The sequence below is a fragment of the Thamnophis elegans genome, chromosome Z, assembly GCF_009769535.1.
Source record: "Thamnophis elegans isolate rThaEle1 chromosome Z, rThaEle1.pri, whole genome shotgun sequence".
Taxonomy (NCBI): Eukaryota; Metazoa; Chordata; class Lepidosauria; order Squamata; family Colubridae; genus Thamnophis; species Thamnophis elegans.
In genome coordinates, this window is record NC_045558.1 from 140,640,899 (window position 1) to 140,666,379 (window position 25,481).

Genomic DNA, 25,481 nt, shown 5'->3' on the forward strand with positions numbered 1-25,481 from the left:
GCAGATTTCCTGCAGTATAAATCTTCCGAATATTTGAGCCTGATTAAAAAGCAATCCATTAGTAATTGAGTGATGCCATTAGGAGACCCTGTTTGGATTAAAATTCTATTTAAATTTTTTTTCTGACTTGAAATAAGCCGCTTCACGGTTGCTCGAAGCTGACTGGTGTATGAAGCATAGTAAATAAATTAAAATTATTATACAAGGCAAAGTATTTTTATGGTACTTAGCATATGTGACATAATTTTAAAAAAAATCCTTATAAAGGAAAATGGCTAAAATTAGCTGGGGAACTCCGTGGCAGCATTATTGATACATGATGTTTTAACTGTCAATTATAGCCCATTAAGTAACCTGTGAGTCCTAGCGCCAATCTTACTTTGTGAGTAGATTTGATAAGAAAATGTATTACGTTGTATGTTCTCTGAGCTAAAATGCTTTGTATATTTCCAAGATGAAATATTCAAACAATTTGACCCAGGTTGCTCATAATGTAGGATTATTGTATTTGCAACCAATGTTGTTTCCCAGAACTAAAACAAAACAGAAAAGCCTTTAAAAAGACCATACTTAGAAAGAGGAAAAAGACAGATATAATTTACTGAACATAATTATCTATTAACTCTCAATTTATTAAGTAACCAATCCACAAACCAAATTATTCTGCTCAGTTTTCTCTTGGGTTACAGCCTTTGAACATTTCACTAAGTACGGCATAATCCATGTTCCACTTTCTTTTTACCTAAGGTTATTTCAATACTTTAAAATTCTCTTGCCTGCGGAATATATTTGTAAAGTTTCTACTTTAAAAAATTGAAAATGGTATTGAATAAATATAAATTTTAAAGTACAGATGATTAATCTCTGTCTAGTCTCCTACCTCTTCATACTTTCACAAACTACCAAATTCCTCTTTACTTTCTTTCAAAATAATCTCAAAAGCTATTCTCAGAATGTAGGGGCTTTGTTTTCCCCATCAATCTGAGGGCAATGAGAGTTTGACCAATGAAGATAACCAAGCATTTAGGAGTGTTTGTATTTCTTTTCCAAGAGGCCACTCTTGTTAACTTACAATGTCTCTAACTGGCCCTGAATTCTCTATATCAACCAACTAGTACAGACCAGATATATGACTTGAATGGAAAAACTGCATGGCTGGGAAAGCTGTTGAATCAAGGCACTAACGGAACAAGGAAAAGAAAACAGAGCAATTAAGAGAAATGATATGAATCACATGATAAAGACCATCAAGAGCAGATATTAGAAGTCATTCCAAAAAAATTTTTTTAAATAAAGGAATGAAAATGGAAGATAAATGACAAAATATCAATTTGAATAAAACAGCTACAATCAATCACCATCTTAAGTACTAGTCTAGAAACTAACATTTTTTTTTAGTCCCAACGTATCTTGAAGGCATGAAAACAGGAAAGATAGCTTTAGTGTGTCTTCTACATTTCGTTGATTTCAAAGAACTGGCTTATAAAAACAAAACATAAGCACCGACAAGCATATAACTGTTCATTTACTCAGGAAAATATAGTTGGCCTGTGAGATTAGACCAATTAAATCTTATGTATGGCTTTCATGGAATTTGGAAAGAGTGGGCTTGCCAAATCTCTGCAATTCTGGTAACTCAACAGTCCAGTTTCTAAACTCAAATAAAAAAAATAAATGAATTGGAAGAAACAGAATCAAGACAGATAAATCCAAGCGTAAATGAAAAATATCTGTATTCCAAACATCTGTATACTTTAAAAAAGATAACAAAATTAGGCAATTGTTGGGCTTCAGGGTTAGGGATCTAAACAACAATTATTTGTATAATTATTAAGGAAAACATCTAGAGGAAGCAATATGAAACCAAAACAATGCAATTAACCGACTGAAGTTTTTCAGAAAAATCATTTTGAGACCCTGCAGATTGCTGAAGGCATTCATATATCATGGCCACTCACATCTGAAGGGTTGGAAACCCCCTCTTTATATACCATTGTGATTCTCCCTTGATAAACACTGTATAGTTTTGTTTTTAAATTCAGTGGCTCAAAGGAAAAAAAAACATTCTAGCAGTAGTCATCGCTATCAGCAGGAAACGGTCAGGAGAGAAACCTGGCTCCCAGGATTTACTACTCTGTCTCACTGATCCTTCCGCCTGCTCATCAGAGAAGTCCCAAAACCTCCAGCACCCACACAAAAGTCCTTCAGTCTTCATCCTCCTCCTCTTCCACATCCTCCTCTTCTTCGTAGTCTTCATCTTCCGCCTTTAGCATCGCGGCCGCCATCTCTTCGTCTACCTCCTCGTCGTCGTCCCCCAAACACACCTCCACCTCGCACGGCGCAGGCAAGTACGAGCGAAACCACTCCAACGCTTGCTCCGGGCTCATTCCTGATTTGCGGCAGAGCATCGGCAAGTCATTCTCCTGCAGCTGTGTGTGGGTGTCCCAGTACTGTTCCAGGGGGCCTGTGTCTGGAGGATTTGTGCATGGCTGGGGAGGAGGAGGAGGAGGAGGAGGAGGAAGAGGAGGAGGTCCACCTGAGGAAGCAGGCTCTGGACTGTGCCCTGCATTGTCCCGGAACCATCTCAGCTGACCGTGCTTCAGGGCGTAACGCGTGTCTCCAAACCACTGGATGATCTCTGCCCGGGGTAACCCGGTTACCTGCTCCAGCTGGTGATAATCCTCTCTCCTGGCCCACTGCCGGTGAAGGAAGAAGGCCTTTAACAAATCCAGTTGCTCCTTCGTCTTCCGCTTAGGCTTCCGTAAAACCTCTGGCAAAGAAGTCTGCTGGTCGCTGACTGAATGCTGATGGTTTTGACGGTCCGTGACACTGGTTGTAATTTTCGAGGACGGCTGGGCGGCTTTCACCGAAGAACCCAATGGAAGAATCGTGGGGTGGCTCCCGCCGTTGACAGCAGGCGTGATGGACTCGGGGGGCGGTTGGGACACCGTGGGGAAGCTCCAGGCCATCGTATGAGAATCCGGGAGGTTATAATCCAGGCCGAGGGTTGTGATGGGGGGATAAGCACCGGAAATGGTCTCTTTGGTATTTTGAAAATTCACCATGATCCCTGAAGGTTCAAAATGTTCCTGAGGTTTCTTATAGTGGGACGGCGGGGTGTTTTCCTGCAATTTCCAAATGTCCTGAGCGATCGTCCCCATTTCTTTTGTCCCTGGAGCCATACTACAATGATTTAAGGAGGTTACAAGAGGTTGCTGGTTCTCTGGATATTTACCGGAATAGTGCAGGGCGTGGGGAGCCAGCTGGTGATGGTGGTACGAAGAAGGGCTTTTACAAGTCTGGTGCCAGGAGTCGCCCTGGTTGCCAGCAAGCAGGCAACTAAAGTGGAGTTGGTCCTGGTGATAGATGAGGCGAGCCCGAGTCTCTTCGATTTCCTCGGCACTCCAGCTGATGCCGCAGCGCAGCCGCTGCGCCATGAACCAAGCCTTCACCTTCTCCATGTGCAGGCCGTGACGCAGGCAGAGCAAAGCAAGGTCGGAAAGGCTGGGATACGGGAAATAGCTGAAAGTCTGCAGCAGGTGCTGGTTACTGTCCAGGTCACTTGTCTGGGCCGCCTGGGTCCACACCAGCTGGAGGTGCTCGGAAATGGGTGGCAAGCAGATCAAACCTGGCGGTGAGCCAAGGCAGCCAGAGACGTCCTTATTGGAGGGCATGGCTGCGGCGGTCGAGAAGTCTTCTCTCTTTGGGAATCAGCTGTGGGCTTTTCCGAAGAGCTGGAGCAGAGGGAAAAGAAAAGGGAAAGAGCAAAAAATACATCAGTTGTAGGGGAAAATGGCAAAAGATGCAGCATGGTAAGTAATAAGTAAACGAGGCAATGTTGAAACTCAACATTAAGACAACTAAGATCATGGCATCCAGGCTTCCCAATTCCTGGCAAATAAATGGGGAAGAAATGGAGGTAGTGACAAATTTTATTGTCCTGGGCTCCAAGAACACCGCAGATGGGGACTGCAGCCAAGAAATTAAAAGAGGCTTGCTCCTGGGGAGGAAAGCTATGGCAAACCTAGACAGCATCCTAAAAAGCAGAGGCAACACCCTGCCAACAAAAGTGTATATAGTCAAGGCTGTGGTTTTCCCAGTTGCAATGTATGGCTGTGGATGGACCATAAGGAAGGGTGAGCGCCAAAGAATGGAACTCTGGTGCTGGAGAAGACTCCTGCATTGAGTCCCTTGGACTGCAAGGCGATCCAACTGGTCAGTCCCAGAGGAGATCAACCCTGACTGCTCTTTAGAAGGCCAGATCCTGAAGAGGAAACTCAAATACTTTGGCCACCCAATGAGAAGGAAGGACTCCCCGGAATAGAGCCTCATGCTGGGAAAGATGGAGGGCAAAAGAAGAAGGATGGCAGAGAATGAGGTGGCTGGATGGAGTCACCAAAGCAGTAGGTGTGAGCTTCAGTAGACTCCAGAGGATGGTAGAGGTAGCCACACAGGACCTCTTGGCAAGCAGATATGAAGATTTGTCTACTTTTTGTCTGGTTCTTTCAAATGAGGAGGAGAAACCCAATGTTGAGAAAAGCGGGCATAGCCAGGGAGTGGCTGTGCATGCTGGGCTCTGGTGTCCCAAGATTGCTTCTCAACAGCTCCCCTCTCCTTTTAAGGGCTCCTCTAAAACAGCTGCACCTTCTCCTCATCTCTGATCTCAGATTTAGCAGAGTTGGAAGGGACCTTATCGGTCATCTTGTCCAACCCCTGGTCCTCAAGCAGGAGACCCTACAGCATTTCTGACAAATGGCAACCCTAACCTTTACCCTGGCCCCTCTCTGCCCCCTCCCCAAATCCAGAGGTGGCTTCCATCCATCCATCCTTTCCTTCCTCCTTCCCTCCACACCACCTCTTGGAATGGGCTCCTCCTCCTCCTCCTCCCTATAAAACAAATCAGTCTGTAGGGTTGAAAACAAACCAAAATGGGCTTTGCCTGACGCTTAAGTCACGCTATCAGCACGTTCAAATATGAAACCACCTCTGAATCATTCCGCCGTTGCTAGGGCGCTGCTGAGCTGACCTTGGTTCTCATGAGCCTTATCACTGTTTTGTCTGGCACTGTAGAGGAAAACACTCTACATTCCAACAAAGCAAAGTGAAATATGGCTTCAGCTAGAGGGAAGGAGATCCAGAGAAGCACCCTGTCCCATGAACCTCTTATTGTCCAAAAGTGGCCCCATCCAGACCCTACTTCAGCACCAAACCGCTTACTTCTCCGCATTAACCGAGCTTCTTTTCTAGACAGTTGCAACTCCCAAGTTATTTTGGTTTCTGTGCCAGACTGAAAAAACATCTGCAAACCGCTCTTCCCTGTCCTTCTCTCCCCTCGTATGGATTTGCAATTAATATCATATTTTACTTGGCCAAGAAGCTCCCGGAGTTTTGGGATAGTATGAAGCATGAAACACTCCATGTACACCAATTTATAAACTACAGCTTCTAAACTGGCTTATGAACCCTTCATTAATCCAATGATGTACGCAGGTGAAAGTAGGCCTTTTATTTCAATTCCGTTACAGAAAAGGACACAAAAGTGTTGAGTTCCTGCTTATTATTCACAAACACACATTCCTTTTGCTAAAGCCAACTTCCACCCAACCTATTTGGTATTCTTTCTGCATCCCCCCCCCTCCCGCCCCCCGAAATTTGTTGGAAGCTTTTTTATCCAGCAAGTCTATTTGGAGGAACTGATGGTGTTTCAAAGCGCAATAATTTATATCACCCAGGAACTTAAAACCTGGAGAGGGAATAAATCGAATGGAAACGCCGTGTGCTAATCAGACTGAAGAGCCAATTTCCCTTTAATAGCCGTGGAAAAAAACAGATGGCTTCAACTTAGCAAACAGATAATATGGAAATAATGGGGCAATTAATGCCACTTTAAATGACAGGAGGAAATGAGGTGCCTGAAGTCAAAAATTCATGGGAAACTGCTCCATCGCAGCTTCCCCCCAAAGCCACAGCCTCTTAGTAAATCCTGCCACTAATGGAATAATGTGTCTTGCTCAGTAAATGCACTTCAGGAGAAGCAAGCATGTGTTCCTTAAGTGTGGGTGTGTATGGGAACGATCCTGCACCAGTCTCTGGAATGATAACATGTAAATAAAGACCACCAAAATCTCTCCTTTTCCAGCCTCGCTTCCCCAAACATCCTGAGTAACCCTTTCTTTGTGGGTCCCCCCCCCCCCACTCCCTTCTCATCCCTGCTTTTCACCCCACCCGTCTTAAAATCCCTTCGCTGAATTCTGGACGCTGTACTGTACTTACTTTTTTCTTTCCCCTCCCACTTCAGGAGTTCCCTTCCTTCCTTCTCTTTCCTATTCCCTGCAAGGCACGCCGGGAAACGGGAGGCGGAGTTTCCCACGCCAAGGGACACTGGCTCTTTAAGGGAAGGGGGGGGCGCGCTAGGGTCCTAGGTGGTGGTGGGGAGGATCCTGATGTTTTCTTTTTCACCAAAGCTTTTTCTAAGTCGCCTCTCCCTTTTTTTCCCCCTCCTCTCCATCTTCTGCTTCCTCGGTTCACCTTTTTAAACAAAGTCTTTGAAAAATCCTTTTTAAGGTCCTTAAAAACGAGATGCCTCCGAAGATGCATTTTCTTTTTCCCACGGAAAAGTTTCAAAAAAGCGGAGTCAAATAAAACGGAGATGGTTTCCGCCACCATGCTTGATGGATATGTCGGCTGTCGGCCTCCTGATGCCAAACAAAAGCCCACCCCTCTGGCCTCCCCACTCCAAACCCCACACAGAGAGTCCTCAACTTGCAAACCGTTCACTTATAGTGACCGTCCTAAGTTACAACGGCACTGAAAAAAAGCGACGTTATGAACGTGTTTCACACTCACGATCGTGGCAGCATCCCCACGGCTACGGGGTTTACCATTTGGATGCTTTGGCAAACGACTCGGCTTTATGACGGTCGCGGTATCCCAGAGTCGCGCGATCCCCTTTGGCGTCCTTGCAACAAAAGCAAAAGCCAATGGGGGAAACCAGATTCACTCCAGATTGCTAATTTAATGCGGCAGGAAGGGTCGTAAAATGGGGGCAAAACTCACTCCACAAGTATTTCACTCGGCAATATACATTTTGGACTCCGTTGCGGTCACAACTCGAGGATGATCCGCCAAGGCTTGCTGTAAAATGGGGATAATTGTGCAGCAGCTGTAGACAAACATAAGGCCAGACAATACTTGCTGTGTAAAGCTGGAGTTTTTGCCTAGTGGGTGAGCCAGCATCCACCCAGAGGCTTCCTAATCCCAGATCAACCAGCAGCCGCAGGTAGTAGTTACTCACTAGCTGAGAGAGAGATGCTACCTATTACAAGTAGCCGCACAGGACTTCTTGGCAAGCAGATGTGAAGATTTGTCTACTTTGTGCCTGGTTCTTTCAAATGAGGAGGAGAAACCCAATGTTGAGAAAAGCGGGCATGGCCAGGGAGTGGCTGTGCATGCTGGGCTCTGGTGTCCCAAGATTGCTTCTCAACAGCTCCCCTCCCCTTTTAAGGGCACCCCTAAAACAGCTGCACCTTCAATCCATCTCCTTCGCTCCTCATCTCTGGTCTCAGATTTAGCAGAGTTGGAAGGGACCTTATCGGTCATCTAGTCCAACCCCTGGCCCTTAAGCAGGAGACCCTACACCATTTCTGACAAATGGCAACCCTAACCTTTACCCTGGCCCCTCTCTGCCCCCTCCCCAAATCCAGAGGTGGCTTCCATCCATCCATCCATCCATCCATCCATCCATCCATCCATCCATCCATCCCTCCATCATCCATCCCTTCCTTCCTTCCTCCTTCCCTCCACACCACCTCTTGGAATGGGCTCCTCCTCCTCCTCCTCCTCCCTATAAAACAAATCAGTCTGTAGGGTTGAAAACAAACCACCATGGGCTTTGCCTGACGCTTAAGTAGCCAGTCCTCAGTGAGGAACGGCCCTCCGCATTGTAATCCCAAGACATTCGCCTGAGTCAAAACCTGTTGCCGGAGCCCCCCCCCCCCCCGCTTCTCTGCCTCCCACCCCGCAGCTCCCCTACGCGGGACCCCCGGGCAGCCCCCCACCCCCAAACCGCTTCCTCCCCATCTCCCCCTTTCCCCTTCTTGAAAAGAGAGGAGGCGAGGGCGGAGACGCGCGGCCTTGCCCCTTCCTCTTTGTCCACCTCCCCATGCTCTTAGCCACAGCGGGACCCATGTTGCACGGCCTCCAGGCTCCCTCTCCAAGCTTCCCTGTGGAGTCAAGCGCCCGGTCCAGCGAACCCCACCGCCCGATCGCCTTTCTCTGCCCCCCCCCCCGCCCCAATTCCCAGCATCGGGACGGGGAACAAAGGCGGCGGAGGGAGGAAGCGGGGTGGTCGGAAGGGGAAAAAAAGAGAGGAAGGCAGGCGGCAGGGAGAAGAAGAGAGGATCGGAGCCGCACAAGGGCGCCGGAGGAAAAGCCGGGCCGCCCATCAGGCTCCCTCCCCGGGCCACTCACCCGCTCGGCCGCGCTCCGGCTCTTCGCTTGGCGAGGGGGCGCTGGCTGCCCGGGCGCGGGAGACAGAGGGAGGCTGGGGCTGTCTGGCCGGCTGCCATTGGCTGGAGGCACCCCGAGCGCCGGGCAGGGGAGGCTCCGGACCGTTCGGCGCTCTGCACGTGCTCAGAGGGCGCCCTCCGCTCATTGTGGCTTCACGGCGTTCGCGAACGCTCAGGGCGGGCGGCGCTTCCAAAGGCCGGGAGGCGGAGGGAAGGAAGCGGCTCGAGTGCCGCCTTCCTTCCCTAGACCAGTGTTTCTCAACCTTGTCAACTTGAAGATGTCTGGACTTCAACTCCCAGAATTCCCCAGCCAGCATTCGCTGGCTGGGGAATTCTGGGACTTGAAGTCCAGACATCTTCAAGTTGACAAGGTTGAGAAACACTGCCCTAGACAGCTTCCCTGGCCAAGTTAAAGCGGGGTTGGGGCGGGGGGGCAAACCCCGGGATTACGCGGGTCGTCGGAACGCGGCCGTTCTCTCCGCTTCGACCGTGCGTTAAGCGGGGATCTGAGTTAAGGGGTCTAAAAAGAGGCGAACCCGGGATTGCGATCGGGTGTTTTTTTTGTACTCCCTCGCTTCATCCAGGCAGCTTTTGCGACTGAAATAGTCTCAAACAGTGTTTCTCAACCTTGGCGACTTTTAAGTCCTGTGGACTTCAACTCCCAGAATCCCCCAGCCAGCACAGCACCACATGATAGCAGCTGTGCTGGCTGGGGGGATTCTGGGAGTTGAAGTCCACAGGACTTAAAGTCGCCAAGGTTGAGAAACACTGGTCTAAAATACATTCCTCTTTTAAGCCTAAATCATGATTAGTTAAATGAAAAGAAAGGGGAGACATGATACCAGTGTTCCAATATCTCAGAGGCTGCCACAAAGAAGAGGGAGTCAAGCTATTCTCCAAGGCACCTGAGGGTAGGACAAGAAGCAATGGGTGGAAACTAATCAAGGAGAGAAGCAACTTAGAACTAAGGAAAAATTTCCTGATTGTGAGACAAATTAATCAGTGGAACAGAAGTTGTGAATGCCCCAACACTGGAAGTCTTTAAGAAGATGTTGGATAGCCATTTGTCTGGAACGATATAGGGTTTCCTGCCCAAGCAGGGGGTTGGACTAGAAGACCTCCAAGGTCCCTTCCAACTCTGCTATTGTATTGTATTGTTTCATGCCATAGTTGATGTAAACCCCGATTGATGGGTTCAGATGCGCTGGGCCAGTAAAAGCTGGTATCATGTTTAGGCTAGAAACTGGGAGAGCCGAGTCTCATCACTGGGTGACCTTGGGCCAGTCAATGGCTCTCAGCCCTGGGAAGGAAGTAATGGCAGACCCCATCTGGAAACAAATCTGACTCACCTTTCTAAAACAGAAGGCAAAAAAAGAAGGCGTAAACCATGGTTTGACCAGGTTCAACAGCAGACAGACCGGGATAGCTTGTCATTTATAACAATGGTTTGGTTGGCGCCTTTTTCCGAATGAGGTTTACGAAGGCGGTTTAGAGAGTTAATGAGTTCAGAAGACTCCTTTAAAAGAGGTAATTCTCGACTTGCAACCTGTCGCTTAGCGACGGTTCGAAGTTAGGACGGACCTGGCTCGGGATACTGACCGACTTTGAGTTCCAATGGTTGCCCCTCTGGTCATGTGAACCTACGTTGGGCATTTAGCAACCCTCCCGCATTCACGGCCGTTTGGGATGTCCTGGGATCCTTTCCCCGTGTTCCATTTTTGAACAAAAACTAGTATTCTGCTCCATAGTGAACAATGAGATTGTTTAATGATTGTGGCGTTCGCTTCATAACCACCGCAAAAAGGACATAAAATTGGCTCCGTCACACGGGTGATGCGTTTTGCAACCATCTCATTTTAGGACCATAATGGGCGGACTGCTGGCTGGGGAATTATGGGAGTTGAAGTCCGCATATATTGATCTCTAGAGCAGGGCTCTCCAAACTTGGGTACTTTAAGGCTGGAGGACTTCAACTCCCAGAATTCTCCGCCCATCTTAAAGCATGACTGACTGAGGAATTCTGGGAATTGAAGTCCACCCATCTTAAAAGTTCCTCAGCATGGCCTGGCTGAGGAATTCTGGGAATTGAAGTCCACCCGTCTTAAAGCATGACTGGCTGAGGAACTCTGGGAATTGAAGTCCACCCATCTTAAAAGTTCCTCAGCATGGCCTGGCTGAGGAATTCTGGGAATTGAAGTCCACCTGTCTTATGTCTGAGGAATTCTGGGAATTGAAGTCCACCCATCTTAAAGCATGACTGGCTGAGGAACGCTGGGAATTGAAGTCCGCCCATCTTAAAGCATGACTGGCTGAGGAATTCTGGGAATTGAAGTCCACCCGTCTTAAAAGTTCCTCAGCATGGCCTGGCTGAGGAATTCTGGGAATTGAAGTCCACCCGTCTTAAAGCATGACTGGCTGAGGAACTCTGGGAATTGAAGTCCACCCATCTTAAAAGTTCCTCAGCATGGCCTGGCTGAGGAATTCTGGGAATTGAAGTCCACCTGTCTTATGGCTGAGGAATTCTGGGAATTGAAGTCCACCCGTCTTATCGCTGAGGAATTCTGGAATTGAAGTCCACCCATCTTAAAAGTTCCTCAGCATGGCCTGACTGAGGAATTCTGGGAATTGAAGTCCACCTGTCTTATGTCTGAGGAATTCTGGGAATTGAAGTCCACCCATCTTAAAGCATGACTGGCTGAGGAACTCTGGGAATTGAAGTCCACCTGTCTTATGTCTGAGGAATTCTGGGAATTGAAGTCCACCTGTCTTATGTCTGAGGAATTCTGGGAATTGAAGTCCACCCATCTTAAAGCATGACTGGCTGAGGAACTCTGGGAATTGAAGTCCACCCGTCTTAACATTCCTCAGCATGGCCTGGCTGAGGAATTCTGGGAATTGAAGTCCACCTGTCTTATGTCTGAGGAATTCTGGGAATTGAAGTCCACCTGTCTTATGTCTGAGGAATTCTGGAATTGAAGTCCACCCATCTTAAAAGTTCCTCAGCATGGCCTGACTGAGGAATTCTGGGAATTGAAGTCCACCTGTCTTATGTCTGAGGAATTCTGGGAATTGAAGTCCACCCATCTTAAAGCATGACTGGCTGAGGAACTCTGGGAACTGAAGTCCATCCGTCTTAACATTCCTCAGCATGGCCTGACTGAGGAATTCTGGGAATTGAAGTCCATCTGTCTTAACATTTCTCAGCACAACCGTAGAGGTGAGTTGCTCCCGGTTCGGCCCGGATCAGCCAAACTGGTAGTAGCGGCAGTGGGAGGCTCCACCCACCCACCCAGATGCTTTGTGCATGCGCAGAAGCATCCCGCGCAAGCGCACACAGGAGCACATTCGAACTGGTAGTAAAAAAAATTGGCAACCCACCTCTGCATGACCCCCTGAGGAATTCTGGGAATTGAAGTCCAGCAGTTTTAAAGTTTAATCTCGAGGTCATTGTTTCTGCAAGCCATTGTTAGAATGGATCCACACATCCACACAACACATTCCCTTACTCACTTCCACTCACTGTCTCCTGTTCCTCCATTAGCAGCGAGCTCCATTTGGGGGAAGTCAAAAAAGTCAAGATGGCGCCCTCCCCTCTCATCCCCCCCCAACAGCATCTCTGCTTAGTAAGCTCCTTTTAATGACGACGACAGTAAGTGGGTCAGCTTCACCCCAAAACACCATGTGCAAGGCCCCAAACAACTCCGACTGACCTGTGGGCTAGTCGGAAACCTGGAGTTACCTCTGAGTTAATCTTCATTTGAACTTAGTCTAGCAAAGCAAAACCTATCTGTGTTCGACGTATGAGGGACGGCGTGGCTCATTTGCTTCCACGCCAACTTGATGCCTCCGATGGTTCCACCACAAAACCGTGTTCGACTAAAGCGCGCTCGACGAAACCGCGTACCTGACGTCATCACAGCGCGACGAAAAAAGCATGCTGTGAACGCTAAAGCTAAAATTAACCCCTAAACCTAAACCTAACCCCCCTAAACCTAACCCTAAACCTAACCCTTAACCTAACGCTAAACCTAACCCTAACCCTAACCCTAACCCTAACCCTAACCCTAACCCTTAACCTAACCCTAACCCTAACCCCAAACCTAACCCTTACCTTAACTTGAATCGGCTTGCTTTCAAAGCGCTTTTTAAAGCGTCCTTTTTTCTCCGCGGTTGCTGTTGTCGCGCTGCTGATGACGTCAGCGACGCGGTTTAATCGGGCGCGCTTTAGTGGAGCGCGGTTTTGTCGTACCACGGCCTCCGATACTTTTCAGACAACCCTGTTTTCCCCCATTATTTTTATTACTACAAAATACTACAGAGATATTTGCATTGTTAAAAGAAAGAATTTGAGGATTCGTGCACAGGGCTAATTTCAGCAAAACTTGGGAGGGGGGGGGGAGGAAGGAAAAATGTCCCAGGTGAGATCCCAAGACAGATGGACCCCCCCAGCTGCAGAGGGAAATCCTGGGCTGGGCAGAGGGTCTTCTGTGGCCCCCTAAACTTGTTCTCGCTGCTGAAAATATCTGGGTTTGGAAGCAGGCGGAAGCAGGAAGCCATACAGCGAAGTCCTCGACTCATAGCAGTTCATGTAGTAGCCATTCAAAGGTACGACGGCACTGGAAAAAAAGTGACTTAGGGCCGTGTTTCACACATACGACCTTCGTAACAAGCCCATGACCCTGGGATCAAAATTCAGACGCTTGGCAGCCGATTCATACTTACAACCCCGGCTGTGTCCCAAGGTCATCCCGAACCCGAACCCTTCTGACAAGATTCGCTTAACAACCGCGTTGCTAACTTATCGACCGCGGCGAGTTCACTGAACAAGGTGGTCGAATTGGGCCAAGCACACTTCACAAACGCCTCGCTTAACAACGGAAAGGCTTCGCTCCCTTGTCAGTCGAGGACTCCCTGTCATGGCTGCAATGCGGTTTTGCCGGGGAGGCTGGGCGGAAAAGCGGAGGGGGGGGGAGGGCGACGCGACGCTCTGCGAGTCAAGGAAGGCCGAAGCAACACCGCTCAGTCCTGGCAACGGGAGCAATTCGCGTGGGCACTTCCGTAGCCCTGGCAATCCGGCCCCAAGCATTGGCAGCAGGCGCTGTGAAACCACCGGTAACGCCAGGCGCCCACCGACTGACAGGCTGCACGGCAACGGCTCATGGACAGGCAGTCGTTGAAGTAAATGGACTGGCAAGCTGGCGCCGTCGCATTCGGGCCCTTGGCGGTGTCGGGATCCGGGAGGGCCAGGTCTGCCAACGAGAAAGGTTTATAACCGAAGCACAGAGTTGCCAGGGACCTTGGAGGTCTTCTAGTCCGACCCCGGCTCAAGCAGGAAACCTTATCCCATTTCAAACCAAAGGGTGGTCCAATCTCGTCTTTAAAAACCTCCGGAGATGTTTTTAAGGCGAGATTGGACAACCATTTTGTTTGAAATGGGATAAGGTTTCCTGCTTGAGCCGTGCTCAAGCATTTACAACTTCTGCAAGCAAGCGGTTCCACTGATTAATTGCTCTATCAGAAAATGTCTCTATAAATTTTTCAATTAAAAAAAAAGATGTTGGGACTCTGGAAAGAGTGCAGAGAAGAACGTTGTGGCCGGCAGCAGATTCGGACACTGAGGAGGTTGGGGAGGAACCTGGGCCAGTCCTGGAGTCTGGGGAAGGCTCGGATGAGGGCTCTGTGTCGGAGGCAGAGAGGGGGCCCCGGGCGTCTGACAGTTATCAGTTATCAGACATCAGTGAGGCCGAAGAACAGCTGGAGCCTGTTCCCATTGTCCGCATGCGCAGAGCTGCCGGACGAAAGGAACAGCTAAAGAACAAGGGTCGACTTGGGAGTAAGGCCACTGGTGGACGGTGAATGGCCCCTCCCAGAAGAAATAAAAGAGGAGCGACAGGGGAGTGGAGTTTGCAGGAGTTCACTTCATTGGTTCGTGACTCTCCGAGACTCCTTGCCAAGTTTTGCAGATCTCGGCCTGGCAGCTCTCCAAGCCAGATAAGGTCTGTGACCGTAAATCCTCCCTTGAAAGACTTTGCTGGATGTAAATGAGAAGAATTCACCGTGAATTAATAAAAGGGTTTTTTTTTGTCAGGACAAGGAGTTTGCTTCCTGCTCTTGGGAAGCCTCGGTCAGAGTAAAAAGAGCAACGAAGATGATTACGGGACTGGAGGCTAAAACATGAAGCCGGAATTGGGTATGTCTAGTTGAATGAAAAGAAGGACTAAGGGAGACATGATAGCAGTCTTCCAATATTTGAGGGGCTGCTACAAAGAAGAGGGGGATTCAACCTATTTTCCAAAGCACCCCATGGCCAGACAAGGAATAATGGATGGAAACTAATCAAAGAGAGAAGCAAGCTAGAACTAAGGAGAAAGTTCCTGACAGAACAATTAATGAGTGGAACAACTTGCCTCCAGAAGTTGTGGGTTCTCCAACACGGTTCCACCACAAAACCACGGTAGACAAAAGCGCGCTCGACGAAAGCGTGTACGTGACGTCATCACAGCGCGACGAAAACATCGCGCTGTGAGCGGTAAATTTAAAATTAAAGTGAAAACCTTACCCTAACCCCCCCAAACCTAACCCTAAACCTAACCCTAAACCTAACCCTTAACCTAACGCTAAACCTAACGCTAACCCTTAACCTAACCCTAAACCTAACCCTAACGCTTAACGTAACCCTAAACCTAACCCTAACCCTTAACCTAACCCTAACCCTAACCCTAACCCTAACCCTAACCCTAACCCTAACCCTAACCCTTACCTTTATGTGAATCGGCTTGCTTTAATTTTATTTTAATTTCAATTTAATTTATTTTTAATTTTTTTCGTCGCGCTGCTGATGACGTCAGGTACGCGCTTTCGTCGAGCGCAGTTTTGTCTACCGCGGTTTTCACGGGTCACGCTCCAACACTGGAGGTTTTTTTAAAATGAGATTGGACAGTCATTTCTCTAAAATTCTATAGGGTTCCTGTTGTGGCCCAGCAGGAGCCGTTGGAGCTGCCACCAGACTCCGACAGCGAGGGGCCCTATGAGTCAGCTCTGGAGGATGTGGAGGATCCTGGACAGGGTTCCGACTCCGAGCAGGGCGCAGAGAGACTGGTTGGCCACCAGGACGTGCCTGAGCCTTGGACCAGTGGGGAGGAGACAAGGGACAGTGATCCAGAAGCCAGCAGTGAGTTGTTGCTGGATGCCCGGAATCGAAGAGCTAATAGGCATCAGGAACAGTTGTTCAGTTACAGGAGGTAATTGCACTCAGCTGGTGGTCATTAGGCTCCTCTCCAGACTGTAAAAAGGACTGCTTGTGCACACGCCCCTCTTGCAGAAGTCAACGCATTGACGAGAGAGAACTTTTGTAACTAACTTGGCAGGCTGGATTGTCTGAGTTGATGCCAAGGTCCTTATCTGTTTGTTCTGCTTGGCTTTCAGCCACCGAGGTTTTGGTTTCTTGCTATTAAAGTACATTCCAGTTAAGCTTGTCTCGGCTTTCGTTAGTGGACGGAGGAGCGGGTCAGAACAGGTTCCCTACTTGAACAGGAGGTTGGGCTAGAGGACCTCCAAGATCCCTTCCAACTCTTGTTGTTCTGTTTTTCTGTTATTTCCCAATTTTCCCCGGTGACAGTTAGAAAGAAGATCAAGAAACAGTCACTTCAGTATACTGGGCGATATATTGGAAACAAGGGATGGAAGCTAATCAAGGAGAGAAGCCAGTTGGAATTAAGGAGAAACTTCCTAACAGGGAGAACCATTAACCAGTGGAACAGTTTGCCACCAGAAGTTGTGGGTGCTCCAACCACTGGAGGCTTTTAAGAAGAGACTGGAGAGCCATTTGGTTGAAATGGTTACAGGGTTTCCGGCTTGAGCAGGGGGTTGGACTAGAAGACATCCAAGTTCCCTTCCAACTCTGTTATTCCCTATGACCCTCCCACTCTGGGCATACCTGTATGTGGTCCCAGCAGAAGGTGGCCGGTATCCACGTGATTTTGCCGAAGTTCCTCTTCTAATGGCAGAGTCGCGATGCTCCAGCCGAGAGCCGGGTGATTGTTGGAGAGCGCCAGGAGGGCCCGGAAAAGAGACGGCACCGGAGACACCAAATCGTGCATGGAACTCCGTTGAGCCGGATGGGGAGCCGTTGAGATGCGTTCATCACACAGACCTTGAGGACAACAAAAAGGAAACGGCGAGGAACAAAGGACACTTGAGTGACAGGTGGTCCTCGACATACGACCACCGTTGAGCCCAAAATTTCCATTGCTGAGCAAGACAGTTGTTAAGCGAGTTTTGCCCTACATTGTATGACCTTTCTTGCCACGGGTTTTTAAGTGAATCCCTGCAGTTGTCAGAAGGTCACAAAATGGAAAGAGTCTCAATTAACCAGGGGAACAGCTTGCCACCAGAAGTTGTTGGTGCTCCATCACTGGAGGTTTTTAAGAAGAAACAGTCCAGTCATAGAGGGCTGGACTAGAAGACCTCTAAGGTCCCCTACAGTTCTATTATACTCTGTTAGTGTATTCTATTCTATTCTATTCTATTTCATTCCACTCTACTCCTATTCTATTCTATTCCTATGCTCTATTCCTATGTTCTGTTCTGTTCTATTCCATTCTATTCTATATTCTGTTTTGTTCCTGTTCCTATTCCTAATTCTATTTTATGTTCTGTTCTTGTTCTGTTCCTGTTTTGTTCCTGTTTCTGTTCCTAATTCTATTCTATTCTATGTTCTGTTCTTGTTCTGTTCTTGTTCTTGTTCTGTTCCTGTTCCTAATTCTATTCTATGTTCTTGTTCTGTTCTGTTCTTGTTCTGTTCTTGTTCTGTTCCTATTCCTAATTCTATTCTATTCTATGTTCTGTTCTGTTGTTATTTTGTTCCTATTCCTATTCCCATTCCTATTCTATCCCATTCCATTCCATATCTTCTATTCTATCCATTCCAATTCCAATTCTACTCTACTCTACATTCTGTTCTTGTTTTGTTCCTGTTCCTATTCCATTCCATTCCATATTTTCTGTTCTATTCCATTCCCAATTCCAATTCTACTCTATTCTACTCTACTCTACTCTACTCTATTCTATTCTATGTTCTTGTTTTGTTCCTGTTCCTATTCCTATTCTATTCCATTCCATTCCATATTTTCTGTTCTATTCCATTCCCAATTCCAATTCTACTCTACTCTACTCTACTCTATTCTATGTTCTGTTCTTGTTTTGTTCCTGTTCCTATTCCTATTCTATTCCATTCCATTTCATTCCATTCCATATTTTCTATTCTATTCCATTCCATTCCATTCCATATTTTCTATTCTATTCCATTCCATTTCCAATTCTACTCTACTCTATTCTATTTTATTCTCTATTCTGGTTGATCAGTTCCCTTCCCCTCTCGATCTGTGTGGCTGTTGGCTATTTTTAAACGCTTGTATTTGTACTTTTGTGTTCCCCTTTCCCCCTTTGGGTTTGTTCGCCGCCCTGAGTCCCGCTGGGAATAGGGCGGCATATAAATAAAATGAAACCTGAAACCTGAAATTGATTTAACAATCATCTACTTAAGGGACCATTCAAAGTTACAACAGGACTGGAAAAAACAGCAACTTACGATTGGACCTCACAACGGTTGCAGCATCCCCATGGTCACTGCGATCAAAATTTGGACACACGAGAACCGGCACGTAGGTCTGACGGTCTCAGCCTCCCGGAGACACGTGATCCCCTTTTGCGATCTTCCGACGAGCAAAGTCAACGAGGAAGCCCAGAGGGGCTTCCCAACCCTGCGACTAACTTAACAAAAACCGCAACGATTCGCTTAACGACGGTGGCAAGGAAGGTGGTTCAATGGGGCAAAACCCATTGAACAAGTGTCTCCACTTACCGATGTAAATTGTGGACTCAACTGCGGTCGTAAGGCGAGGAGTCTTGGTAAGATTTTTCCCGAACCTGAGGATGGTGGTGTTCTGACTGAGGCTTCCCAAAAGCAGGAAGCAAACTCCTTGTCCCGACAAAAGCCCTTTTTATTCATTTCCTGTGAATTCCTGTCATTCACATCCAGCAAAGTCCTTCAAGGGAGGATTTACAGTCACAGAACTTATCTGGCTTGGAGAGCGGCCAGGCCGAGATCTGCAAAACGTGGCAAGGAGTCTCGGAGAGTCCCGAACCAATGAAGTGAACTCCTGCAAACTCCACTCCCCTTTTGCTCCTCTTTTATTTCCTCTGGGAGGGGCCGTCCACCGGTGGCCTTACTCCCAAGTCAACCCCTGTTCTTTAGCTGGTCTTCTGCCTCACGGATGTCTGACTCCGAAGGCAGCTGATAACTGTCAGGAGTCTCGGAGAGCCCCGAACCAATGAAGGGAACTAATTGTCTCCTGCAAACTCCACTCCCCTGTCGCTCCTCTTTTATTTCCTCTGGCAGGGGCCATTCATCGTCCACCTGTGGCCTTACTCCCAAGTCGATTCCTGTTCTTTAGTGGTTCCCTTCTTGTCTGGCAGCTCTGCGCATGCGCACACTGGAAACAGGCTCCAGCTGTTCTTCTGCCTCACTGATGTCTGACTCCGAAGGCAGCTGATAAATGTCAGAGTGTCCTGGCCCCCTCTCTGCCTCCGACACAGAGCTCTCCCCAGACTCCAGGACTGGCCCATGCTCCTCCCCAACCTCCCCACTGTCCAAATCGGTGAAAAATTGAAACCCGTCAGGGAGAAGGCTGGAAGTTTGAGAAAACGGCGTAGGAAGATTCCTCCCCCCTCCCTGCCGGTTCCTGCATCCCACCCTGAGCCCCTTCCCATCCAGAGGGCGAGTCATCTCACCTACACACTCACAGCAAGGCTCCCAGAGTTTAGCCAGGCAGAACGCGCACTGCCGACAGCAACGAGTACGATTGGCTTTGCACTGGCACATTTCCTGCCGGGAGAAGTCACCAAAAAATGGGTTACGGCAACAGCGAATTTCTCCCCCACCCTCCCCAAAAAATAATTCAGGCTTCTGCGCGCAGTCAACGCTCGCGGCCAAAGAGAGGCATCACAGACCACAAAACGTGTCGCCGTGCCTTACCTGCAGCAAACACTTGCTGACGTCACTGGCACAGAGTGCTTTATTGCACCCCTTGCTGTGGGCACCCAGAGCCCATGCGGCTGCCACGAAAAGCACAACCACCCACCAGCGCATGGCTGCCAGCTGTCCCTGCAAGGGAATTAAGATAGATAGGTAGGTAGGTAGGTAGGTAGGTAGGTAGGTAGGTAGATGATAATGTAGATAGATAGATAGATAGATAGATAGATAGATAGATAGATAGATAGATAGATAGATAGATAGATAGATAGATAGATAGATAGATGATACCGTAGATAGATAGATAGATAGATAGATAGATAGATAGATAGATAGATAGATAATAGATGATACCATAGATAGATAGATAGATATAGATAGATAGATAGATAGATAATAGATAATACGATAGATAGATAGATAGATAGATAGATAGATAGATAGATAGATAGATAGATAATAGATGATACCATAGATAGATAGATATAGATAGACAGACAGACAGACAGACAGACAGATATAGATAGATAATAGATGATACCATAGATAGATAGAGATAGATAATAGATGATACCGTAGATAGATAGATAGATAATAGATGATACCATAGATAGATAGATAGATAGATAGATAGATAGATAGATAGATAGATAGATAGATAATAGATGATACCATAGATAGATAGATAGATAGATAGATAGATAGATAGATAGATAGATAATAGATGATACCATAGATAGATAGATAGATAGATAGATAATAGATGATACCATAGATAGATAGATGATAGATAGATATAGATAGATAGATAATAGATGATACGATAGATAGATACATACATAGATAGATAGATAGATAGATAGATAGATAGATAGATAGATAGATAGATAGATATAGATAGATAGATAATAGATGATACCATAGATAGATAGAGATAGATAATAGATGATACCGTAGATAGATAGATAGATAGATAATAGATGATACCATAGATAGATAGATAGATAGATAGATAGATAGATAGATAATAGATGATACGATAGATAGATAGATAGATAATAGATGATACGATAGATAGATACATAGATAGATAGATAGATAGATAGATATAGATAGATAGATAATAGATGATACCATAGATAGATAGAGATAGATAATAGATGATACCGTAGATAGATAGATAGATAGATAGATAATAGATGATACCATAGATAGATAGATAGATAGATAGATAGATAGATAGATAGATAGATAGATAATAGATGATACCATAGATAGATAGATAGATAGATAGATAGATAGATAGATAGATAGATATAGATAATAGATGATACCATAGATAGATAGATAGATAGATAGATAGATAGATAGATAGATAATAGATGATACCATAGATAGATAGATAGATAGATAGATAGATAATAGATGATACCATAGATAGATAGATAGATAGATAGATAGATAGATAGATAGATAGATAGATAGAAAGAAAATAGATAGATAGATAGATGATACCGTAGATCAGAGGTGGGTTCCTACCAGTTTGCACCTATTCGGTAGAACCGGTTTGTCAAATCTACCGAACTGGTTAGAAGAGATTTCACCAGTGGACCCGGAAAGCAGACCACACCTACAGAAGAGGTTCCAGAATTTTTTGAAACCCACCCCTGGTCCTTGGATATGATTATTCTACACTATCATGCTCCTATTTATAAAACCCAGTGACTCTGTGAAAGGTAAGGAGGACTACTGCGTTTGTGGTGCAATCAGAACCTTGTGTGGGTTGAAGTTGTTTTAACGCAAACCAAAGATGCCTTTTAAAAAACAAGTTTACATCCTATTCTTATGCATGCCAGTGCTGTGGGTGAGGTAATTTAAGGTGGTTCTGACAAATGTCGTTGGCATCTTCATATCCGGTCACATGGGTGGCAAGCCACTCCCATCCGGTCACATGGATGGCAAGCCACTCCCACAAAGGAGGCCACACCCACAGAGTAGGTTCGAACAATTTTTGAAACCCACCACTGCCGTAGGTAGGTAGGTAGGTAGGTAGGCAGGCAGGCAGGCAGGCAGGCAGGCAGATAGATAGATAGATGATACTGTAGATAGATAGATAGATAGATAGATAGATAGATAGATAGATAGATAGATAGATAGATAGATAGATAGATAGAGATAGATAGATAGATAGATAGATAGATAGATGATAGATAGATAGATGATAGATAGATAGATAATAGATGATACCGCAGATAGATAGATAAATAGATAGATAGATAGATAGATAGATAGATAGATGATACTGTAGATAGATAGATAGATAGATAGATAGATAGATAGATAGATAGATAGATGATAGATAGATGATAGATAGATGATAGATAGATAATAGATGATACCGCAGATAGATAGATAGATAGATAGATAGATAGATAGATAGATAGATAGATAGATAGATGATACTGTAGATAGATAGATAGATAGATAGATAGATAGATAGATAGATAGATAGATAATAGATGATACCGCAGATAGATAGATAGATAGATAGATAGATGATAGATAGATAGATAATAGATGATACCGCAGATAGATAGATAGATAGATAGATAGATAATAGATGATACCGCAGATAGATAGATAGATAGATAGATAGATAGATAGATAGATAGATAGATAGATGATAGATAGATAATGATATAGTAGATAAATAGAGAATAGAAGATAGAGATTTCATTTTTTCATTTCATTTCATTTATTGAATTTCTATGCCGCCCAATCCCGAGGGATTCCGGGCAGCTTACAGAAATGAAAAAAATTAAAAAGAATTTTTAAAAACAGTGGGACACAACAAAGTTAAAAAAAGGAACACAACAAACACCCAATCAAAAGGGGGCTGGACCTCAATCAAGGTCTGCCGGAAAAGCCAGGTTTTAATGGCTTTGCAAAAGGCCATGAGAGTGGGCAGGGCCTGGATCTCTGGGGGCAACTGATGATAGGTAGATGATGGAAGGAAGAAAGGAAGGAAGATAGATATGATAAATAGATGATAGAGAGAGAGACATGAGTAGATAGAGAAACAGATGATAGAGAGAGAGATGATAGGTAGATGAAGGGAGGCAGGCAGGATGGGTGGATGGATGTGTAGATAGATAATGATAGATAGATTCCACTCTATGTCAGGGATTCCCAACTTGACCTGCTTTAGGATGGGTGGACTTCAACTCCCAGAATCCCTCAGCCAGCATGGGATTCCTACTGCAGCGAATAATGCATGCTGGTTGGGAATTCTAGGAGTTGAAGTCTACACATCTTGAAGTGGGTAAGGTTGGAAAAGCATGTTTATAAGATGTGAAAAGGGAGCTTTTTAAACTTACTTCCTTCCCTTCTTTTTCTTCCCTTTTCCTTCCTTCCTTCCCCTCTTTCTTTCCTTCCTGCCTTTCCTTTCCCTTCTACTTTATTCCTTTTTCCTTCTTTTCCCTCATTTTTCCCTTCCTTCCTTTCCCTCATTTCCTTCCTTCTGATTATTCATTCCTTCCCTTCTTTTTCTTCCCTTTCCCTTCCTTCCTTCCCTTCATTTCCTCCCTTCTGATTATTCCTTCCTTCCCTCCCTCATTTCCTCTCTCCCATTTTCTTTTTTCCTTCCTTCCCCTCATTTCTTCCTTCCGATCCCTCCCTCCCTCTTGCTTTTCTTTTTCCTTTATTCACTTTTCCTTCCTTTCTTCCCCTCATTTTCTTTTTCCTTTGCTCCCTTCCCCTCCTTCCTTCTGATTATTCCTCCCTCCTCCTCATCCTGCAACACCATGGTATTCTTTCTGCCAGTAAAATGTGTATATGTTAGCCGGTTACTTCTGCCCCAATCCATCTTTCCTAACCTCCTCTCTTTCTTTAAAAATTTCCTTACTCTTCCCATCCCTCTCACCCACCCCTCTTTTTTTTCTTCTGTTTCTCCTTTCCTTTCCACACCTGGCCTTTATAAACTGGCCTTTTTTTCTGGGGGGGGGGGCGATTATGCCCCACATTCTGCAAACCTACCAAAGGGGGGGATATGGAGAGAGTGAGTGAGAGAGAGAGAGAAAGGGAGAGACAGAAAGAGAGAGGGGGGTAGGGGGAGAGAGAGTAAGAGAAAGAGGGAGAGAGAGAAAGAGGGAGAGAGAGGGAGGGAGAGAAAGAGGGGGAGAGAGAGAAAGAGAGAGAAAGAGGGAGAGAGAGAAAGAGGGAGAGAGAGAAAGAGAGAGGGAAGGGGAGAGAGAGAAAGAGAAAGAAAGAGGGAGAGAGAGAAAGAGAGAGGGAAGGGGAGAGAGAGAAAGAGAAAGAAAGAGGGAGAGAGAGAAAGAGGGAGAGAGAAAGTGAGAGAGAGAAAGAGGGAAGGAAATAGAGAGAGGGGAAGAAAGAGAGAGAGGGAGAGGGAGAAAGAAAGGGAGAGAAAGAGAGAGAAAGAGAAAGAGGGAGAGAGAAAGCGGGGAGAAAGAAAGAAAGAAAGAAAGAGGGAAGGAGAGAGAGAAAGATAAAGGGAGAGGGAGGGGGAGAGAAAGAGAAAGAAAGAGGGAGAGAGAGAGGGAGAGGGCAAGAGAGAGAGAAAGAGAGGGAGAGAAAGAGGGAGAGGGGGAGAGGGAGAGAGAGAAAGAAAGAGAAAGCGAGAGAAAGAGGGAGGGAGAGAGAGAGAGAGAGAATGAAAGAGGGGAAGAAAGAGTGAGAGGAAGAGGGGGGAAGAAAAGGGGGAGAAAGAGAGAGAGAGAAAGAAAGGGGGGGGAGAAAGAAAGAAAAAAAGAAAGAAAGAAAGGGAGGGAGAGAAAGAGAGAAAGAGACCCCCTCCCTCTAAAAGACCGGATTGGACTAGTGGGAAAAGACCCCCCCCCCTCGGAACAACACCCCCCCCCCAAATCTGCGTCCTGGACTTTGCTGGCTTAAATGGGGGTGAGGTGGGGAGGGGGGGGGTCTCACTTGGAAAAAGCTGGGAAAAGATCCTAGAAACCCCCCCCCCCAAAAAAAAAACCCCTACCCCCCGCTTTGGTTCTCCATTCGGGAAGGGAAGATTTTTGCCCAGAAGAAGAGAAAGAAGGAAGAAGAGAAAGAAAGAGCAAAGTGGCTGAAAGGCGGCCGGGACTTTTACCTGGGCAAGCGAAGCCTCCTTGGGCGTCTTTTGGGGCGGTGGGAAGGGCGGAGATGGGTCGCCCCCCGGTTTTTTTTCTCCGGGAGGAGGAGGAGGAGGAGGAGGAGAAGGGGGGACCAGGGGGGGAGAGCCCGGCAGGCCGGCCGCGCGCGGGATGGGAAGGCGGTGGATGGTCCGGGGAGGAAGGAGGGGAGAGATCGGGCCTCCTTTCCCCCCGCCCCAAATGCGGACGGTCTCTTCGGGGCAGCCGAGAGAGGACGGGCAGGTGGGAGCTCCTCCCGGCTCCTCTTTATGCCACCCGCGGTTTAGGGGCCTTCCTTCCTTCCCTTCTTTCTCTCCTTCCTTCCCTCCCTCCCTCTCCTTCTTTCTCTCCTTCCTTTCTTCCCTCCCTCCCATCTTCCTTCCCTCCCTTCCTCTCTCCTCCCTTCCCTTCTTTCCCTCCTCCCTTCCCTTCTTTCTCTCCCACCCTCCCTTTTTTCTCTCCTCCCTCCTTCCACCCTTCCCTCCTTCTTCCACTCTCCCTCTTTCCTTCCTTTCCATCTTCTCCTTCTCCCTATTCCCCCGTCCCATCTTTTCTTTTTCTTTATCTCCCTCCTTCCCTTCTTTCTCTCTCCCTGCCTTTTTTCTCTCCTCCTTCCCTTTTTTCTCTCCTCCCTCCCTCTCCTTTCCCTCCTCTTCCACTCTCCCTCTTCCCTTCCTTTCTATCTTCTCCTTCTCCCTATTCCCCTCCCTCCCTTTCCTTTTCTTTCCCTCCCTCCCTTTTCTCTCTCCTTCCTTCACTCTTTCCCTTCATTTCTCTCCCACTCTCCTTTCTTCCCTCTCTCTTTTT

The 25,481-nt window shown here is 46.7% G+C and overlaps 2 protein-coding genes across 2 annotated transcripts; both read right to left on the reverse strand.

Annotated features, from left to right (window-relative positions):
- Positions 1-1,507: 1,507 nt before the first annotated feature.
- Positions 1,508-8,685, reverse strand: HOMEZ (homeobox and leucine zipper encoding). Its single transcript, XM_032238135.1, has 2 exons — positions 8,470-8,685; positions 1,508-3,734 (listed from the first exon to the last, which is right to left on the reverse strand). Exon 2 carries the CDS (start codon positions 3,672-3,674, stop codon positions 2,205-2,207), a length of 1,470 nt encoding a protein of 489 aa, XP_032094026.1. The 5' UTR covers positions 3,675-3,734; positions 8,470-8,685; the 3' UTR covers positions 1,508-2,204.
- Positions 8,686-12,830: 4,145 nt separating this feature from the next.
- LOC116522899 (twisted gastrulation protein homolog 1-like) lies at positions 12,831-24,723 on the reverse strand. Its single transcript, XM_032237993.1, has 5 exons — positions 24,653-24,723; positions 19,543-19,671; positions 19,299-19,392; positions 16,444-16,659; positions 12,831-13,756 (listed from the first exon to the last, which is right to left on the reverse strand). The coding sequence occupies exons 2-5, from the start codon at positions 19,654-19,656 to the stop codon at positions 13,527-13,529; spliced, it is 654 nt and encodes a 217-aa protein (XP_032093884.1). The 5' UTR covers positions 19,657-19,671; positions 24,653-24,723; the 3' UTR covers positions 12,831-13,526.
- Between the last annotated feature and the right edge of the window lie 758 nt (positions 24,724-25,481).

What these genes read in the sequence shown, in the direction of transcription:
- LOC116522899 (XM_032237993.1), bottom strand. Translation starts at nt 19,656, where the DNA reads ATGCGCTGGTGGGTGGTTGTGCTTTTCGTGGCAGCCGCATGGGCTCTG. An exon ending in GCCTTGCTGTGAGTGTGTAG is followed by an intron (nt 16,660 to 19,298) that starts GTGAGATGACTC and finishes GTTGTCCTCAAG; the next exon opens with GTCTGTGTGATGAACGCATC. An exon ending in TCTGCTGGGACCACATACAG is followed by an intron (nt 13,757 to 16,443) that starts GTATGCCCAGAG and finishes TCTCGTTGGCAG; the next exon opens with ACCTGGCCCTCCCGGATCCC.
- HOMEZ (XM_032238135.1), bottom strand. Translation starts at nt 3,674, where the DNA reads ATGCCCTCCAATAAGGACGTCTCTGGCTGCCTTGGCTCACCGCCAGGT.